A 17,654-nucleotide genomic window follows, 5' to 3' on the forward strand; every position below is an offset into this window, starting at 1 on the left:
CCTCTGAGTTTCTAAAGCATTACCAGGATAACAGGAAACAAATTCAGGTTATAAATTTCTGAGGGGAATGCTTATGTGTAAAAAAAATTAGGAAAACTACAGCAACTCCAGGGCCATGTGAATACTTCTATTGATAGTAATAACAAGTGCAGACAAGTTTTCTCGCTAAATATAATTTTTAAAATTTTGCTACCAGAGTGCATATTTCAAATTTTGTTTCCCTTTAAAAAGCAGTGGAAATAAATCTGATTTCTTTCAACAGAAAATAGGAAAGAAACAACTCTATAAACAGCCAGAGACTACCCTTTAAACCATTTCCACACATCAAATCCACCAGTCAACTGAGTGATCAAGCAGGCACATGCTACTCTGCGTGCAACTTTAAAAAAGAAAGATAAACCTATTTGAAATTCTGAGCTCTCTCCAAGTTTCCTTTCAAATGTTGTGTATCTTCAGTCTAACCTCATCAGCCCAAGAGGATGTAAGAGACTTGCCCCATTTTGACACACTGCCCTGTGGAGTTTGCACTCTAGGTTGCACTTTAAGCAAGGGCAGACAAAGCTCCCTCTCTGCGAGATGCTGTGCTGGTGTTTATGGCAAGCTCTGAAATCTAACGGGGATTGCCAGCCACACCAGAGGTAATACCAAAATAGGCTGGCTTGTTAAACATGAAACCTGCCTGCCTTGGCTTGAAGCTGAGCTGGCAATAGTTCCCCACTACTGACACAATGTAATTGGCATCTTTTCCCGACTCTACCTAGAACGGGAGATGGGGCTCAAAGCCACTTCGAGCACGTTTCCATCACTGTATCCTAAATTACTAAATACAAAGCACCAGCGCAGCCACCAGAAGTGACCCACCAACTGCAGAAAAGACACGATATTTATGTCAAGTAGGCAAGCTGTGTGCCAGAAATGCCAAGCTAACGCCATCCTGTAAAAGACAGCAGTTTTGAACCAGCTATGTTGCACTGAATTACTTCTAGCTCAGATGGTTTTGCAAACTGTTCACAGCTCAGGCATGCAGGCAAGCAGACAGAGCGAGTGGCTGGTTTGGTGGTAAAGAAGAGCATCATGACGGAGTGGCTGCAAAAGATGAGCTTGCCAAATCCCAGCTACTGCTCAGGAGGACAAGACTTCCTGGAATTAAGAACAGGTGAGTATATGTGGAGAAAGTAGGTGCCTATTTGAAATTTGCACAAATGCATTTAGTTATTCTGCTCACGAATGGAAGTGAAATACCTGGTGGACTAACAGGGTACGTTTGTAATAGAATTATAGCCTCTGCCCTTTCACAGCCAACACTTTGACATGAAGTACAGGGGTCGCCAGCTTGTTCACACCCTTTGCTCTCCATCAAAATGAGGTCCTGTGGAGCCAAACTAAAGACACCCTTCCCAAAAGATCAGCTATAATGGCTAACATCCAATATCGCCGCAGTTCAACACCGTATGGCTTTACCCTTGAGAACTCACGAGGAAAGCAACACATGAACCCTGTAGCCCCACGGCCCTAAACACTTGCAAAGTGCGATAGTTTCAGGCCCAAGGAAGCGGGACTGCCCAGCCCAGGCTCGATCCCGCATCCTGCGGGGCAGCGCTCGGGCCGGGCCGCTCCCGCCTCTCCGCAGCGCCACACCGCCCTCTGCCGGCCGCCGGCCGCACTGCGCCGCGCCCGCCGCCGGGGACAGCGCGCCCCGGGATGCCGCGGATGGCTCCGGCCGGAGGGACCGCAGTGAGTGCGGTCATCGGATCCCGCCGGGCCATCCCGGAGCATGCGGCACAGGGCTGCGATTATCTCCAGTGATGGAGACTCCGCCACTTCTCTGTGCCGCTTTCCCCATGCTCAGGTGGAACTTCCTGTGCATGAGGTTCTGCCCACTGCCTCTTGTCCTGTTGCTTGGCACCACCGACAGAGCCTGGTTTCATTCTCCTGTCACCACCCCTCTCTATATTTGTACACATTGCTGAAGTGACTCGCACCGGCTGCTCCGGTAGCGCCAGCGGGGCTCGAACCCTGAACCACCGCACAGCGAGTGGAGGGGTTACCATAAGCCCCGCCCCGCAGCTTCGGCGCCTCCGCCCGGGCTCAGGCGTCACTTCCGGCCCGGCGCGGGAAGGCGCCGGAAGTGGCTCCAGAGCGGCCGCGGCGGGGGAGCCCGGCGGCGCCATGGCGGAGGTGAGGCACGGGGAGCGGCCCCGCGCCTTCGCTCTGTCGCGGCCTGCAGACGCTCCGGGCGAGACCAGGGAGCGGGAGCGGGTTGGGGCCGGGCGGGAGAAGCGCCGCCCTGCACCCTCGCAGTCCCCGGGTGGGAAAGAGCTGTAGGGATGGTCCGTGGCGGCCCCTCCATCTGCGCGGCCCCGCCCGCTGCGGCCCGGGGACAGCGAGGTGCGGGTCGGAGTGTGCGTGTGTGGCCGGGAGTGAGCAGCGGCTTTGCTTTGCCAGACTTGTGCCGAATGCCGGCGCTGGGGCCCATCGGGCCGCCAGCTCGTCACCAGAGGGGATTGTCCCGCTCTGCTCTGCTCTGGGGCGGTCTCACCTCGAGTGCTGGGGTTTGTTTTGGGTACCACAACATCGGGAAAAGGTATAAAGCATATGGAGATGAATAGTCAGAATGAATGGTCGGAGTGAGGAATGGATGAAGTCGTTTGCCATATTCAGCCTGGAGGAGAGGGTGAAGGGAAACTTCATTTCAGTTTACAGCTTCCTCTCGAGGGGAAAGCAGAGGAGGAGGCTCCGATCTGATCGTGGATCCGATCTGTGGTGGTCCAAGAGAATGGCCTGAAGCTGTGTCAGGGGAGGTTTAGGTTGGATATCAGGAAAAGGTCAGGGTGGAGGGGTGCTTGAACAGGCTCCCAGGGAAGTGATCACAGCAGCAAGGCTGACAGAGTTCAATGAGCATTTGAACAATGCTCTTGGGCACAGAGGATGTGCCTCTTGGGGTGTCCTATGCAGGGCCAGGAGCTGGACTCCGTGATCCCTGTAAGCCACTGCCAGCTCAGTACATTCTGTTCTGTGATTGTGGGGAAGTGATGCTGTGATGTTTAACCACCAGAAACCTGCTGCTGACTCTGTCAGCCAGCTTCTTTTGTGAGGCCTTGCGAGCACACCTGTGGAGGAGGCCACTGGTTTTACAGGTGGGGTGAATATCATGCACTTCTGAAGGCATGTGGGGCTGTCAGAGTTGTAGAAGAAGGTGCAACAACTGCTGCCTGATGCAACACTATGAGCTATTTTTTTTAAAAAAAGCATCCATCAAAAATTACTTGCAGCAAGTTTCTTCCCTGTTGGGGAGACATGGTGGTACCTACTCCTCTGTCAACAGCTGCTGTTTTTGGGTGGTGATTAGCCATGTTAACATGAAGTGGTACTGTACATAGAAATTCATGATTGTTCATGTTCTTTTCACAGTGGTAGTGAAGGAAAATGTACAGGTGGTTTTTGTTTGTTTATTTGTTTTTCTGAATTGGCTTCTATATTGCTTACATATGAAAACAGAACTGGGAAGGACGTGGGATAAAAGCTTTTATATTCATGGATTTCTCATGTAAATGCCAGTGCAGAAAGTTGGATTAAAGTTTTTGGCTTGCTTTTCAAATTCTTGTAAGTTTTCAAGGAATAGAATACAGTTTTGAATAAACACTGAAGTAAAACAACTGACATAATAACTTAACTTTTTAGTTTCCAAGAATATTAGTGTCTTCTGTGAACCAAATGGTTGCATGTCATAGAACTGAGAAATTGCTACTCAGTTCAATTTATGTTTCAGTGTTCAGTTTTTGATGTAGATCTGTTCAAACTTATTTAAATACTCTTTTCTTTATTTTAGGAAGTGCAAAAGCATTCTGTGCACACACTTGTGTTCAGGTCTTTGAAGAGAACCCATGACATGTTTGTAGCTGATAATGCCAAACCTATCCCATTGGATGAAGAAAGGTAAGTGCTGCTGCACTCAGTGAAGTTTTAAACTCTGTCAGTGATTGCTCCACCCAAGTCAGAAATTCAGATATTTCTGTACTGGCAACAGTGTAGTTTTGAGGGGAGAGAAATATTAGGGTTGTAAAGTTAAGTTTTATGACATCCTCTCTAAGATATTTCAAAACCTGGTAGCGGTTCAGAAAGTGGGGTTCAGTGAGGATTTTGCTTTTCTCTTGCCACAGTCACAAGGTGAAGATGGCTGTCAAGTTGCGCACGGAGTACGGCTCAGTGCTGCACATGCCCACGCTCAAAGAGAACCTGAGGGAGAAAGGAGGCGCCAACACGGGGGATCCCTATGGACACAAACAGTATTCTGGAAATCAAGGTTAGTTGGTCCCTAGTGCTATATTTGTTCTTTCTTTTGTAACAGTCTCAGTGATGTAAAATCTTCAGAATGCAGTCTAGCGTTAATCCACTGGAGATAAATGCAGAAATCAAAAAAAAACCTTTTTTGATTGGTATTTTTTTGCTAGGGTCCACAGGTGGTAAGTGATTCAGAAATCACTTTGCTTTTAACAAAGGAGTTATTGGGTGCTGTGGATTTTTATAGTGATGAATTAGTAAAAAGAGTAATTTTTGGTAACATTAGTGTGTGGAGTTGTTAGTGTATTAGGTGTTAAAGTTGAGTAATGTATTTCTTATGTTTGCAAGTTCATGATGGTTAAGGATGTGCTCTTTGGTTGACTTTTGTTTGCTTAGGCATTTTTGTGTGTTGTTTTTTGTTTGGGATGGTTTTTTGTTATTTTGTTTCATAGTATATTTACAGTCTTTTAGCTGTGCAATTTTTAAACCAGAAAACGCTTTATTTCAAATCTGTAGAGTTTATTTAAATATGTGTTTTGTAATGTATAAAATGTGGATGTATTAGGTAGATACCATATGAAAATTACAGACAGCCAAATGACTAGCTTACGTTTCAGACACCCGTGCTGTTTGAATACATGGTATCTGCTTCAAAGGCAGCATGAAGATTTTTTTTCTTGAGTCCTCTTGATAACAGGTCGCTTCACCATTCAAATTAATTGTTTTTTTACAGTTGAGTTTTCTAAAATGGAGATAACCAGAACAACTTGAATTAATGAAAATGAGAAATGTCTAACTACATTGGAGGTGGTTACCAGTTTCTTTTGCTGTGTATGATCTGCTCTCTTTTCCTCTATTTGCTGTTTGAGTGCATTGTTTGCAGAACAGTATAAAATATAACTATTAATATAACATTCTCTTGCACTTTAGGACAAGAAGTGGAGTATATGGTAACTGGTACACACCCATACCCGTCTGGGCCTGGTAAGTAAAATTTTGCAAGTGTTTTATGGATCTTTTGAGTTCCTGTATGAACAAGTTATCCTTCATCCTAGCAGGAGCAGGCTTCCTCTTGATGTGAATCCATACTTAATAGTAGTGGAATGTTGCCTACTTTTTATCACCAGAGCAGAAAGGGGCAGGTTTCACCACCTTGCTCTGGGGAAGAGACTTGAGGGTATAACAATTTTAGTGTAATAGGATTTTGCCTGTGCTTGTAAGGGTTATGTTTCTGTGTTGTTACACTGGCCATTGCTCATTGCCACTGTTACTGATGGATCCTGCTGTGTTCTTGGAAGAGCTTAGTTTTAGCTGTTGATCGTTTATTGTTCTTAAGTTCATTATGAGTATAGTGGAAAATCTGTTGTCTTGATTTATAACTTAACAGATGTGAGTGTTCAGTGGACCCTCAACTATTAAAAAACAGGCATAGTTAGTTGCTTCTAACTGTGGGGACAAGAATTGCTCAGTGGCTTCCTTAAATTTAGTGTTCTTTTAATATAATCATTTATATCAGGGTTGAAAATCTAATTTCTTTCTTCGCTGTTTCTTGCTTTAACCTGAATATTTTGCCCAAATACTGAGTTTGTTGTCAACTGACAGAAGTTGGGTTGGGAAAATAAATAAAGCAATGAGTTAAGTTCACCAGTCTGCACCAAAACTATACTTTACAAAGAGTTTTTAATTTTTTTAGACATTATCTGCTGTTCTTGAGATAAGGTTAAAAATGTGAAGATGTAGTCTGAGATTCGCACTTCAGTAGGACTAAGCCTGTTGTAGTTGGGGCACCACTCTGTGATGCCAAACACTGCATAGGGATGGATCATAGATTGTACTAAAGAGCCCAAGTTAGCAAGTGCTTCACAAGATGATGTTTATTTCTGTGATGTTTGGATTTTCATAGCAGTTAAAGCTGGATTTAAAGATGGATGCTGCTCCTAATTAGACTTTTTTTCTTTGTTTCCACTGACATACTGCTTTATACTCTAATACTCACATACGTAGTAGATCAAGATGGAAAGGTTTTGTGCCAAAATAAAGATTTCAGTGGATTTTAATTGAATGTGAAAATGTTATTGAAGGATGAGAGTTGATATTACAGGTGTGTCAGGCCCTTGTTTGCAGGTATATGTGTATATATATGTTTGTATAATACACTTCTGAGTTCCTGCTTAAAGGAGTTGTCTTCGTTTTTAATGTGTTTTTTTTTTTTTTTAAAGGTGTGGCTTTGACAGCAGATACTAAGGTCCAGAGAATGCCAAGTGAATCTGCAGCACAGTCCTTAGCTGTAGCACTTCCTGCTTCCCAGTCCAGGTACTGCTGTGTTACCTCATTGACACTGTTAGTTTTGGGAATTGCAAGGCAAATCACAGAAGCTGATATAGGAGCTACTTGGAGTAATAATTTGAATATTCTTAAAGAAACTGCTTTTAGTGTGGACAGGCATTGTTTTTCTGTATGCTTTTTATTTTGTATTGTCACAAGAGGGAGTGGGTAGAAGATGGGACAAGGGAAATTTTGTTTAGTTAGATGATAAGAATGTGAAGCTTTGTGGTATCTCTACTTTGGGGTGGTCAGGCCCTGGAGAGGGTGCCAAGAGGGGTTGTGGACTCTCCATGCTGAGAGGTGTACAACACTCAGCTGGCTGCAGCCCTGTGATCACTTAGCAGGAGAAAGTCGATTGCAACTCATGAACCATTTTCACTCCCCCTAGGCTGGATGCAAACCGGACAGCTGCTGGTGTGGGTGACATTTACAGGCATGCTGGAATATCTGAGCGTTCCCAGCCTCCTGGGATGTCTGTGGTGAGTCTGTTGCACATCTCATAGTCTGTGAGACTGTGTACAACTGGACATGGTGTTGACCAGATTGCTTCTGGATCCGTCTGTGTGTTGTGTGGAGATCTCCTGATTGACTAAATATAATCAGTATTGAGAAGGCAGAATGAGAAAGTTTTAGGCTTTGAACAGAGAGATAAGCTACAAACCAGAAGAGTAACCCTTCTTTTAATTTACAGGCTATGGTGGAAGCTGGTGGAAACAAAAATTCTGCATTAATGCCAAAGAAGGCTCCAACCATGCCCAAACCTCAGTGGCATCCACCTTGGAAACTGTACAGAGTAAGTTAGAAATTATATTACATGAACGTGCATATAAAAGTAAACATACTCTATGTAAGACCTCAAATAATAATTTTTGTTCTTATTCACAAAAATATAATCAAATATGATTTTAAAATGTGATTAAAAAGGGGTAACAACTCAATGGTATACACGCAGTTTCTCTCTTTGAACCTCTTTTTTACTCTCGTAGCTGTGTTATGATAAATCTGATGGAAGGTTTGCTATATTTCTGCCTAAGAAGCTTTGTTGTGTTTTAAATCTTGAAATGAGCTGTATGACAGTATATGAAACATGGCATCCAGTGAAACTAGTTATGGGGCTTGATTTTAGCTGAATGACTTCAGAGAATTTAGAGAAACTGGCTGTCAAAAGCAAAGCATGTGTTGGCAGAGTATTTCTTGTGAGATCAGTCTCCATTTATTATTGCAAGTGTCCTACTCTCATACCCCTGTTTTGGGGAGAAGAAGGTGATGGTGTGCTTTAAGAGGTTATAATGTTATTTAATGGACAGTGTTTCTGTAATTGTTTTTTGTATAAGCACTATACAGCAGCATAAAGAGTCTGCTCAAATGCAGTCTTTCTCTGCAAAGCTTCAAGTGTTGGAAGTGTTACGGACTCTCAAAGGATGTTAAAAGGTTGCTTGTATGAACAGTCTTTCTGTATTGCAGCTTCCCCAAGTCTGGTGTATGTAAATTTCTAGTTTTCTCTTTAACTGAAGTAGAAATCAAGCTGTCTTCAGATCTGATTTTACATTTGACTTTTCTTGGTAAATACTAGTAAATTTCAGTGTTGGAGAAAGAAAATTACATCAAAAGGTATTGTACTATTTCTGATACAGAATTTTTTTTTGTTCTTTCTGAAGGTTATCAGTGGTCATCTAGGCTGGGTGAGATGTATTGCAGTAGAACCAGGAAATCAGTGGTTTGTTACTGGCTCTGCTGACAGAACCATAAAGGTAAGAGGTTGGAAGAAATGACTGACAAAGTTTGCAGGGGGTGGGGTTTTTTTGTGTCTTTTTTATTTAAAAGTGTTTCCAGCCCTTGGAAACAGTTTCTTGTTTACTGTTTGCAGAATAATGAACTACAGAACTTTTTTTTTGTTACCTTTTCACAAAGGATTTGTGTAGTAGCACTAGTTCTTTTTTTGAGAGTTCATATATTACATGTTAGTATATGGAGAGCAAGTGTTGATGTGACTGTATTTTTAACTTACATTGCAGCAGCATCAGTTACATCTGGGCTGTTCACCCAGACTCACTGTGTAGCTTTTTCCTTTTTACCTTAAAATACCTGTTTTGGTGCAGATTTGGGACCTTGCTAGTGGCAAATTGAAATTGTCTTTGACGGGACACATCAGTACTGTACGTGGGGTGATAGTAAGTGCTAGAAGTCCATACCTCTTTTCTTGTGGAGAAGACAAACAAGTGAAATGCTGGGATCTTGAATACAATAAGGTAAGCTGCAGTTTCTTTAATTGAAGGAATTGGTAGTAGCAAATACAGAAATCAAAGCATATAGAATATTCTTTCAATTATTACTTTGCATGGTTTTTATTCATCTAGGTCATCAGACATTACCATGGTCATCTAAGTGCTGTTTATGGCTTAGACTTGCATCCAACAATAGATGTGCTGGTGACATGCAGCAGAGATTCAACAGCACGAGTAAGTATAGCATTGTTGTGTTTTAACATCTTGATGTCTGTATTTTACTATCTTCATTTGTAAAAATGAGCACTTAGCAAAAGTTATCATCAATTTAGATGAAATACTATGATGATTTATGTTAGCTTTGTCTTATATTGTTGATCAAATTGAAAGCCAAATGCACAAATGTGCCATGTCACTTCAGGATAATGTTTTATTTCTTAGTTGAGTAGGTAGACTACATAGTATATGTAGGATTGCTTAGTATTTAGAAGGTGGTATGGGATTATGGTGACTTGAATTATCCATATGCCTGGAAGTTCACTAGCAGGTTCCTGCTGCCCTTGAAATTTGCCAGCTGAGGCAGTTCTGTAATAAATGGTTGGGTGAAAAATACCGCCTAAATATGATTTTTTAATCTGTAGGATTATAGTAAGGAAGTGATGTAAATAATGACAGTGCCTAAAATACATTGCATAAGCACCTGTTACTGACCTCTGACATATTTGCTGTGAATTCATAGATCTGGGATGTAAGGACAAAAGCCAGTGTGCACACACTGTCAGGACACACAAATGCAGTAGCAACTGTGAAGTGCCAAGCTGCAGAACCACAAATTATTACAGGTATAGTAGATGTGGTTTCATGAGTAACATGATTGAAAAACCTAATGGTGAATGTGTTTGTTGAGTAATTGTGAGATGTTTTTAATATTATCTTGGTGAATTTGCTCAAATCTCATACTAGTTTCTGTTGAAAATGGGCCATGCTGTGGTTATTACATACTATTAATGGCATGTTTAAGCAAATATGACTGTACATTGTTTGAATGCTTTTCTGCACTTCCTTTTTTTCCTGGTGTTGTCATTTGTGTTGCAATATGTATTGAGACTTGCATTTTCTGTAATATTTCAGTTCTCCCCATTTCAGTTAGGGAGTGTCCAATACTGTGGTTAAGTGTTCACCTTTGTTCCCATTCTGTCAAATTCCAGCTTTGCAGTGTGACTTCTTAGTTCTTGGATTTAAAACTGGCTAAAAATATTTTTGCAATCTGGCATCATCTTCATCTCAGGTGACATTAGCACAATATTTATGTCTCTCTCACATCATTCTGGCTGCCTTAGCAAAGTAGTGATTATGATAAAATCAAGGTGATGGTTTCTACTTTTTTTTTTCAATTTCTTCTAATTGTAGGCAGTCATGATACTACCATACGGCTCTGGGACTTGGTGGCAGGCAAAACTCGTGTTACTTTAACAAATCACAAGAAATCTGTAAGAGCAGTAGTGCTGCATCCAAGACAGTAAGTTTTCTTTATTCTGTTACACTTTCACACTTTTTTGAGAATTGAAGAGAGCCAATGTGAATGATGATCTAGAATAGTAGAGCATAATAACTTGAGAAACTAATGCACTTAGGATGATGCAAAAAGGTACATATCAATTATCAGATTTTACTGCACTGATTGTGCTTCCCTAGTACTGGCATTGGTGTACATTAGGAATCCTGAGAATGCCTTATATCCCACAGAATTACTTTTTGTGTGTGACTTTCATTCAGTCCTTAAAACTCAGTGATACGTAAGGCTAATAATAAATATGTAACTGAATGGTTGTGAGCAGAAATTGCAGTAGTTTTGTAATGTGCCTATGCACACATGTGATTAATGCTAAAGGAGACAGTGATTAATAGAATGGTCTTTCTTTTGAATATGTGTTTCACTGCACAAGACATTTCAGTATTAACTGGCCTTAAAACAAAACTCATTGTGAGAATTGAAGCTTTGAAGCAGATGTTCTTGGAAGTGCTCTGAATTTAGGTGCTGTATTTTGATGCACAACATTTAGATGCTATACAGCATTTAGATGGTATATTTTGATGCTCTTTAGATCCCCATTAAAACAATGGAGAAAAGGAGTTCACATAGAACTTGATTGCTTCTGTGCCTTTAATATTTTAAAATTGCATTCTATCAGAAATTCACAATCTTTGATATGAATAAACTCTGTTCCAGTGTGTGCCTGAAAAATTGTATAGCCGGTTAGCTATACAAAAAGCCTCTATTTTACTCACATTCTGAAAAAAAAGTAATTCATGTTTCAGCTTCATAAATTACACCTTTCTGAAAATAGACTTGAAGTGTTCTTGTCAAATGGTAGTGACTGTCAGCCTATAGTTCAGTGTTTCTAATTTTTTTTAATGCTGTGGTATTTTCTTGTAATACTCGACTTCTTTATTTGTAGTATCTTTTAAATAGACAGCAAATTCTCTGGACATTGTGGCAAATTAAAGTATTCCTACAGGGGCTACCCAAACAACTGTGTAACTGCTTGCACATCTTAAAATGAAGGAAATTCTTATTTTGGGGTAACTTGGTGGAAGAAAATGTCTTTCGTAGTTACATTTTTACAGGGCTTTTTCCTTGCTTATGTAATTTTGGAAGACTAGTCATTAATCTATGCTTGGGGTTTGTTGCCTTTCTATTCTGTTACTTTTGCTGATCATGCCCTGATACCTGAAAGTTTGCCAGAATAACAACTGAAGAGAACTTAATGTGCATTTTAAATGTTCGTTTGCATATTAAATCCTATGGCATATAGGATGTTATAAAGTTTAGTTTATGAAGCAGAAAGAAAACAGTATGAATAGGTAATTCATGACTTCATAAATTTGCTTAATTTCATGTGAAGTAAACATGTCAGAAAAGCAGTTTTAATATTAAGCAATTCTGCAACTAGCATTTATCAGTAGTTTTAATGAACAACATTTGCTCTCACTACAGCTATTTTGAGCTTTAATATACTGTGTTTATTTTCTTTCAGTTACACATTTGCATCTGGTTCTCCAGATAATATTAAGCAGTGGAAATTCCCTGATGGAAACTTCATTCAGAACCTCTCTGGTCACAATGCTATTATAAACACACTGGCTGTAAATTCCGATGGTGTTCTGGTTTCAGGAGGTAAAAATGAGAAATACACATTCCTCTACTCTCTCCCATGTATATGTGTCTGGAGATCCTTAGTCAGGGATGCTCATGGAACTCTGCTTCACCTAGGCCTGTCAGCCTGCTGTAGGACATAATTTCATTTCGTAGTGAGTAAGGCCACATTCATGTCCTTGGATGTTTCTGAGCTGCACGTAAACAAAATAAAATTGAAGGACTTCTAATGTACTGCAGGGAAGAGTTTTCCTCTTCTCAGCTGGCTGCTGCTGTGGGGCTCCAGAGTCCATCTTTTATGATCTGGTGGTTATTAGTGCCTCCTCTAGAGTTAGCTGCATGTTGAGGCAGTGAGACTGGATAGAGGATGTAGAAGCATCTTGCTGAAGGTGACTGGGAATAAGGCACTTGGGCCAGTGTACCTTTGGTCCTGTAGGCTAGGGATGTGGAGGAAAATGGAAATGTGCTAAGCAGGAGTTGGGAAAACAGCCAATTAAATTGTCACCTTACTCTGGTTATGTTTCTAACTATGTGCAAAAGGGGCCCTTGATTTTAAAATTTGGATAAAGGTGTATTTTACAAATGGCTCATCCCCAGTAAGATCAAGAACCTCAGAAAATACTGGAATAGACTAACATGTCTTTATTATTATTTGAAGACTTTCAGATTATCCTTTTAAGAATTTTTTATGTTAGGAGTAACTGAGTCTTAAAAAACACCTTCTCCACATAAAAAAAACCTATTATCATTTTACTGATATTAATTGCAACCTTTAAAAAGTTAAAATTTGAGTATCAGTTCTCCCCTTTACATCCTTGCGCTATCTACAGCAGCTTCAGACAAGATGATGCTGAATCAAAAGTTGATTTTACTTTGGAGTTTTCTACTGTAGAAACACCTTTCTTGAAACATCTGGATTTCTAGTCTAGCTGGCATATGTGGAGAAATTTAATTTTTAATAGATCTGTTTTGGCTAGATAATGCTTTTAAAGGATATTGGGTTTTGTAACTGAAAAATTTTGAGAGCATCCTTCTGAATAGAGTTCAGATTGCTGTGAGTGCTCTGTAGCTGATGCCAGTAGCAGCAATACTGGCAGGAATGACATCTCTGCAAAAAATAAACCTACTTTGCATTAAGTAAGAGTCCTTAATATTCTGATATCTTTGGGGGGATGATGCCGCCTCATTCAACTTCAGTGGAGCTTCTCAGCAGGGTGCTTGATATTCAGAATACCAGCCCTTATTGTGCCTCCAAAAACAACTTGCTGAAGTTGCCCTGTGATGTAGTGTATCATCTCTCACGGTTATTTGATTAAAATCTGAATGAGTTTCTGAGGAAGGAAAACAGCAGAAAATAGGAAAATTTGTAGGGTGTACTGGGCTATTCTGCATGAATGTTGTGTGATGTATTCCTGATGTATTTACTAGTTGTTCATGATGCTGTTTTTAGAAAATACATAGAAATTAACTGGTCAGAATACTAAATTTGTTTGTTTGTTTGTTGTAGCTGATAATGGCACTATGCACCTTTGGGACTGGAGAACTGGATACAACTTCCAGAGAGTACATGCAGCTGTACAGCCAGGTTCTTTGGACAGTGAATCAGGAATATTTGCTTGTGTTTTTGACCAGTCAGAAAGCAGATTGCTAACAGCTGAAGCTGATAAAACCATAAAAGTATACAAAGAAGATGATACTGCGGTATGTCAAAGTGTCTTTTTAAAGTATTTTCATAAAATCAGAAAAATTTAGACAAATATGACACCTCTAGGAGACATGTTCAGACTTATATAACCCATTTTGTTGAAGTTTGAAAGACCTCTGTATTAGCATTAACAGGACAATAGCTAATTTCTGCATTCCTAATTATTGTTACATGCTGTAGTACAAATAAGTGATAGGTCTGTGAACTCTTCTGTAAAAGGCCTTTGTGTTGAAGTTTGGAGAAATTGAATACGATCCTGTACACTGAGTTTTGAACCCAGTGGGAAACTGTGTGGGGTTGTATTGATAAAAATGTGGGAATCAGCAAAATGATTGCACTTTTAAGGTTTACTGTACTTATTTATATAATCTAGATTAGTTACTGGCCTTTTTAGAATTTAGAGTCAAGAGCTTATTTTCAAACTGTTATTCTAAAATATGAATTCATTTACCAGTGAAAAAGACAGCAGATGATTGTACAGTCTATCAGTGTATATCTCCAATATAAAGAATGTCATAATTTTTATTAAGTGTTGGAATTTTTCACTGAATTAAACTAGGAGTAAGTCTTAGATATAAAGAACCAGGAATTTTTTATCTTTTTTGAAGTTGGGCAAAATACACTCCATGACATCTACTGATACTGATGTAGATATGTCTGTCACTGGTAACCTGATCATTTTCCTTTTTGGAAAAAAAAAAAAGACAAGTCCAGAACAAGTATTGCTATGTACTTCAGACAGTAAGATGATAGAAATTTTAATCTGGGTAAATTAATTACATTGTAGATTAGGTATTTATAATGCTACATATGAAATAGAGTACATATACTTCATAAGTAGTATTTTAAACTAAACCTTAATTATAGGCGAGTTTAAAGTTTAAAATAATCCTTATGCTATTCTTTTCCCTTTAGACTGAAGAAACCCATCCTGTCAGCTGGAAACCAGAAATTATCAAGAGAAAACGATTTTAGTGTGGCAACATACTACTTCTGTAATTTTGTTTTGGCTTTCCTGAGAGCATTCAGTCACATTTTGTTCTGCCTAGAAGAGCAGAGCAAGAAGTCAGCTAAGTCATTGCTATTTCAACATGTTTTATAATAAATTTTATTTCTCTTTCCTTTTGTCTTTTTTTGTTGCGATTCCAGCAAACCAGTTGAATCTTAACTTTGTGGAGCATGCATGGTTCATGAAAAAGATGTCCAGGTGGTTATTTTTTTAGACTTACACTAAATAAATTCTTACAAAAATATTTTGATGAGCTAAGTTGTCTGAAACACCCTTGCTTGACCTCAAAAGTTAATCACAAATTTATGCATAGAAGTCATCTTCTGGAAGTTCCTTGGGGACACTTTCACATTTTAGCCTATTATACATAGGCTAAGTCTATACTAAGTTAGAGTTACAGAGTAATTTAGAAACAAGCAGAAAAACAGATTTATAAGGTATAAACCTTGTTATAAACACGGCCACTGAGCATTGCTGGTGCTGTGTTATTGAAGGAAATGGATATTCAGAGTGTATCTTTCCCAGGAAAGTGTTCAAATGGATGCACTCATTTTCACTTAGTTATTTCAGTGTGGGTCTTCTGTAGCAAGGACCGCTGTCAAATCATTTTGTTTGCAGGATCAGTTGACTTTCTTTGTCGATTGACTGTTTGTTTTCTTCAGTTATCTAAAGCATATATGACAGTAGAGTGCAGTGAACTTTTAAAACTCAGCTAGAGGAAAAGCTCTTAAGTAATTTAAGCCTTATTTTACAGGTTGTTGTCTTCCCATGATATTAGGATGGAATTTAAAATAAACTGTTATTGAAAGATAGTTTGTACTTCTAAAGGGACAAATCTTTCACTGGCTCTACAAATAGTCACGTAACAAGCAGTAAACACATAAACCTCCTTGCTACTGCTTATCTGTGATGTCTGTGCTGCTCTAAAGTACTTTGTTTTCACAGGGCAGTGGAGAAAATACTTTTCATCTGGCCATTCCATTATTGGCAAATTTGCTGGCAAGTCTTATGCTGAGTAGATGCTGAAAATTAGTCTGTGGCCTCATTGGTACAAAGCATTGATGTCAAGCACGTCACAATAATTACTTCTATTCTCTACCAGTTTGACTTCTTTCAAATCTAGGATTTATGTTAGAGAAGTGAGTTATTTGCAATGTAATTTACAGAAAGCTAGTAAAACTAAATGTTGTTTATATTATGACAATTTTTGTCTTTTTTATGCTACATAGGAGGTCTTGTATTTATAATCTGAATGTTTGACAATGTTATTTTAAGGGAGTACATGCTGCATAAATAACTGAATTTTAGTTGACAGCTACTATCGGAAGTAACTTCACAAAATAGGAGGGGAATATTTGGTATATGAGTTGGATTAAGCATCTTTTATTTCACTGGTAATTTTAATTTTTCTGGATCTTGATTACAGTTCTTTCCATGTTAACTAATATAACTGTTAAAAATCCAGATTGTGGTTTATGCATGTTGTATGCAGTTACTAATGCTTCATTCCAGAAATCAAGGAATTATTGGTGTTACACAGAATTTTGTTGCTCACAGTGAAATCTTCTTTAGGAAACCAGAGCAGAGAGAAACAACTTGAAAAGATGTGGGTTTGTTGAGGATTTTTTTAGTTTCATTTTGTTTGGGTTTTTTTTAAGAAGTGTCTGATTTTTTTTTTTTTTTTTTTTGATAGCTTGGAATGAGGAAGGAGAAATTACAGCTCTAGATATGGGCCATAGTTCTAGCACGTCTTTTCTGTACTGACACTTTGCTTTAGGAACTGCATTTATTTTACTCTTTATAATTTTGAAGAGAGATCAGAAAGTCTCCTTAAGAACCTATGTTTCTTCTTTGGATTGCAGGAATTTGATATCTTAGGGCAGTGGTTACAAGAAGATTTCTTTTTTGTGCCCTCAGTAAAGATTTTGTTTATACATTAAAGTCTTTGCACTATTACTTGGGATAATGTTTCCTTTTGGCCCTAGGATAGGCTGCCCCTGTTTGAAGTGTTGATTTTTTTTAAAGTGTATTCTTGAGCATTTGATTCACTTGTTCGTTTCCTTCCCAGTATTTTTTTCTTCTCCTTGACAGTAATGTGAATATCATCACATGTTTTTATGTAAGTGTTGTTTATGGTGCATCAAGATTATCAGATTTCATCAAAGTACTTCTCTGATGATGAGTAAGCCTGGATGGTGACATACGTAGGCCTGATCATGTAGGCTATGCAGTGACATCAGGTTTGTCCATGTCAGTCATAAGATGAAGGAAAAGAGGAGGATCTGATCTACTGGTTCGATTATCCATGCTTCTGGGAAGGGTCACAATGCAATGTCAGTTTGAGTAATCTTGAATGGGAGTCTAATCACAGAAAATTATTATTGTCTTTAATTTCATAAATTTTGATGTTGTCTTCTATATATATCAAATAATGTCTACCACAAACCCTGAGATTTGTTTTATACTGTGTATAAAATTGCAGAGAAGTGAGGAAATGGGTTTTGTTTGTAACATAAAAAAGTGGAACTGGTAAAGTAACGAATTTTCAGATCACTCTGTTTATACTGAAGTATACAGAGTCAGCTGTGCAGCTACAACACTGTTGTGTTGCTAGCAGCATAAGAGTTGTGCAGAGCAGTATGTATTTGGCAACTGAAAAGCTTACAGAAACAAGTGTCTAACAGCAGCTTCTTTTTTGCTGGATTGGAATTAAAGTGCTGTACCTGATGTAAGCAACAGCAATTTAGCAATCAATAAAACCTTCCATACAATACGAATTCATGTCTTTTTTCCATTATGGTTTTATAGTAAAAAGAAAAAAAAACAACTGTATTGAAGTGAAAGTAATTCAGTATCAACATGGACTGTTCCCATAGCACAGTAAGAAATATTTTTGCACATCAGCTGTAATGGGAAAAGAGAAACTATTGATTGCTGTTTTATGCAGAGCTT

General features: G+C 39.1%; 1 protein-coding gene across 2 annotated transcripts; it reads left to right on the plus strand.

Annotated features, from left to right (window-relative positions):
• Positions 1–2,136: 2,136 nt before the first annotated feature.
• PLRG1 (pleiotropic regulator 1) lies at positions 2,137–17,479 on the plus strand. 2 transcript variants are annotated; one of them, XM_085578027.1, is made up of 15 exons: positions 2,137–2,388; positions 3,830–3,936; positions 4,161–4,303; positions 5,212–5,265; positions 6,501–6,594; positions 6,995–7,085; positions 7,298–7,399; positions 8,265–8,357; positions 8,706–8,855; positions 8,964–9,065; positions 9,571–9,673; positions 10,242–10,350; positions 11,870–12,009; positions 13,496–13,689; positions 14,609–17,479. In XM_085578027.1, exons 2-15 carry the CDS (start codon positions 3,890–3,892, stop codon positions 14,666–14,668), a joined length of 1,482 nt encoding a protein of 493 aa, XP_085434153.1. In that variant the 5' UTR covers positions 2,137–2,388; positions 3,830–3,889; the 3' UTR covers positions 14,669–17,479. The 2 variants fall into 2 exon arrangements, with proteins under 2 accessions (XP_085434153.1, XP_021385842.1); XM_021530167.3 differs by having other exon boundaries at positions 2,137–2,178.
• Positions 17,480–17,654: the final 175 nt, after the last annotated feature.

The sequence above is a fragment of the Lonchura striata genome, chromosome 4 (assembly GCF_050655825.1).
Source record: "Lonchura striata isolate lonStrDom1 chromosome 4, ASM5065582v1, whole genome shotgun sequence".
NCBI lineage: Eukaryota > Metazoa > Chordata > Aves > Passeriformes > Estrildidae > Lonchura > Lonchura striata.

Coding starts and splice junctions, on each gene's coding strand:
- PLRG1 (XM_021530167.3), top strand. Junction 5,266..6,500: donor CCCATACCCGTCTGGGCCTG/GTAAGTAAAATT, acceptor TTTTTTTTAAAG/GTGTGGCTTTGACAGCAGAT. Junction 12,010..13,495: donor TGGTGTTCTGGTTTCAGGAG/GTAAAAATGAGA, acceptor TGTTTGTTGTAG/CTGATAATGGCACTATGCAC.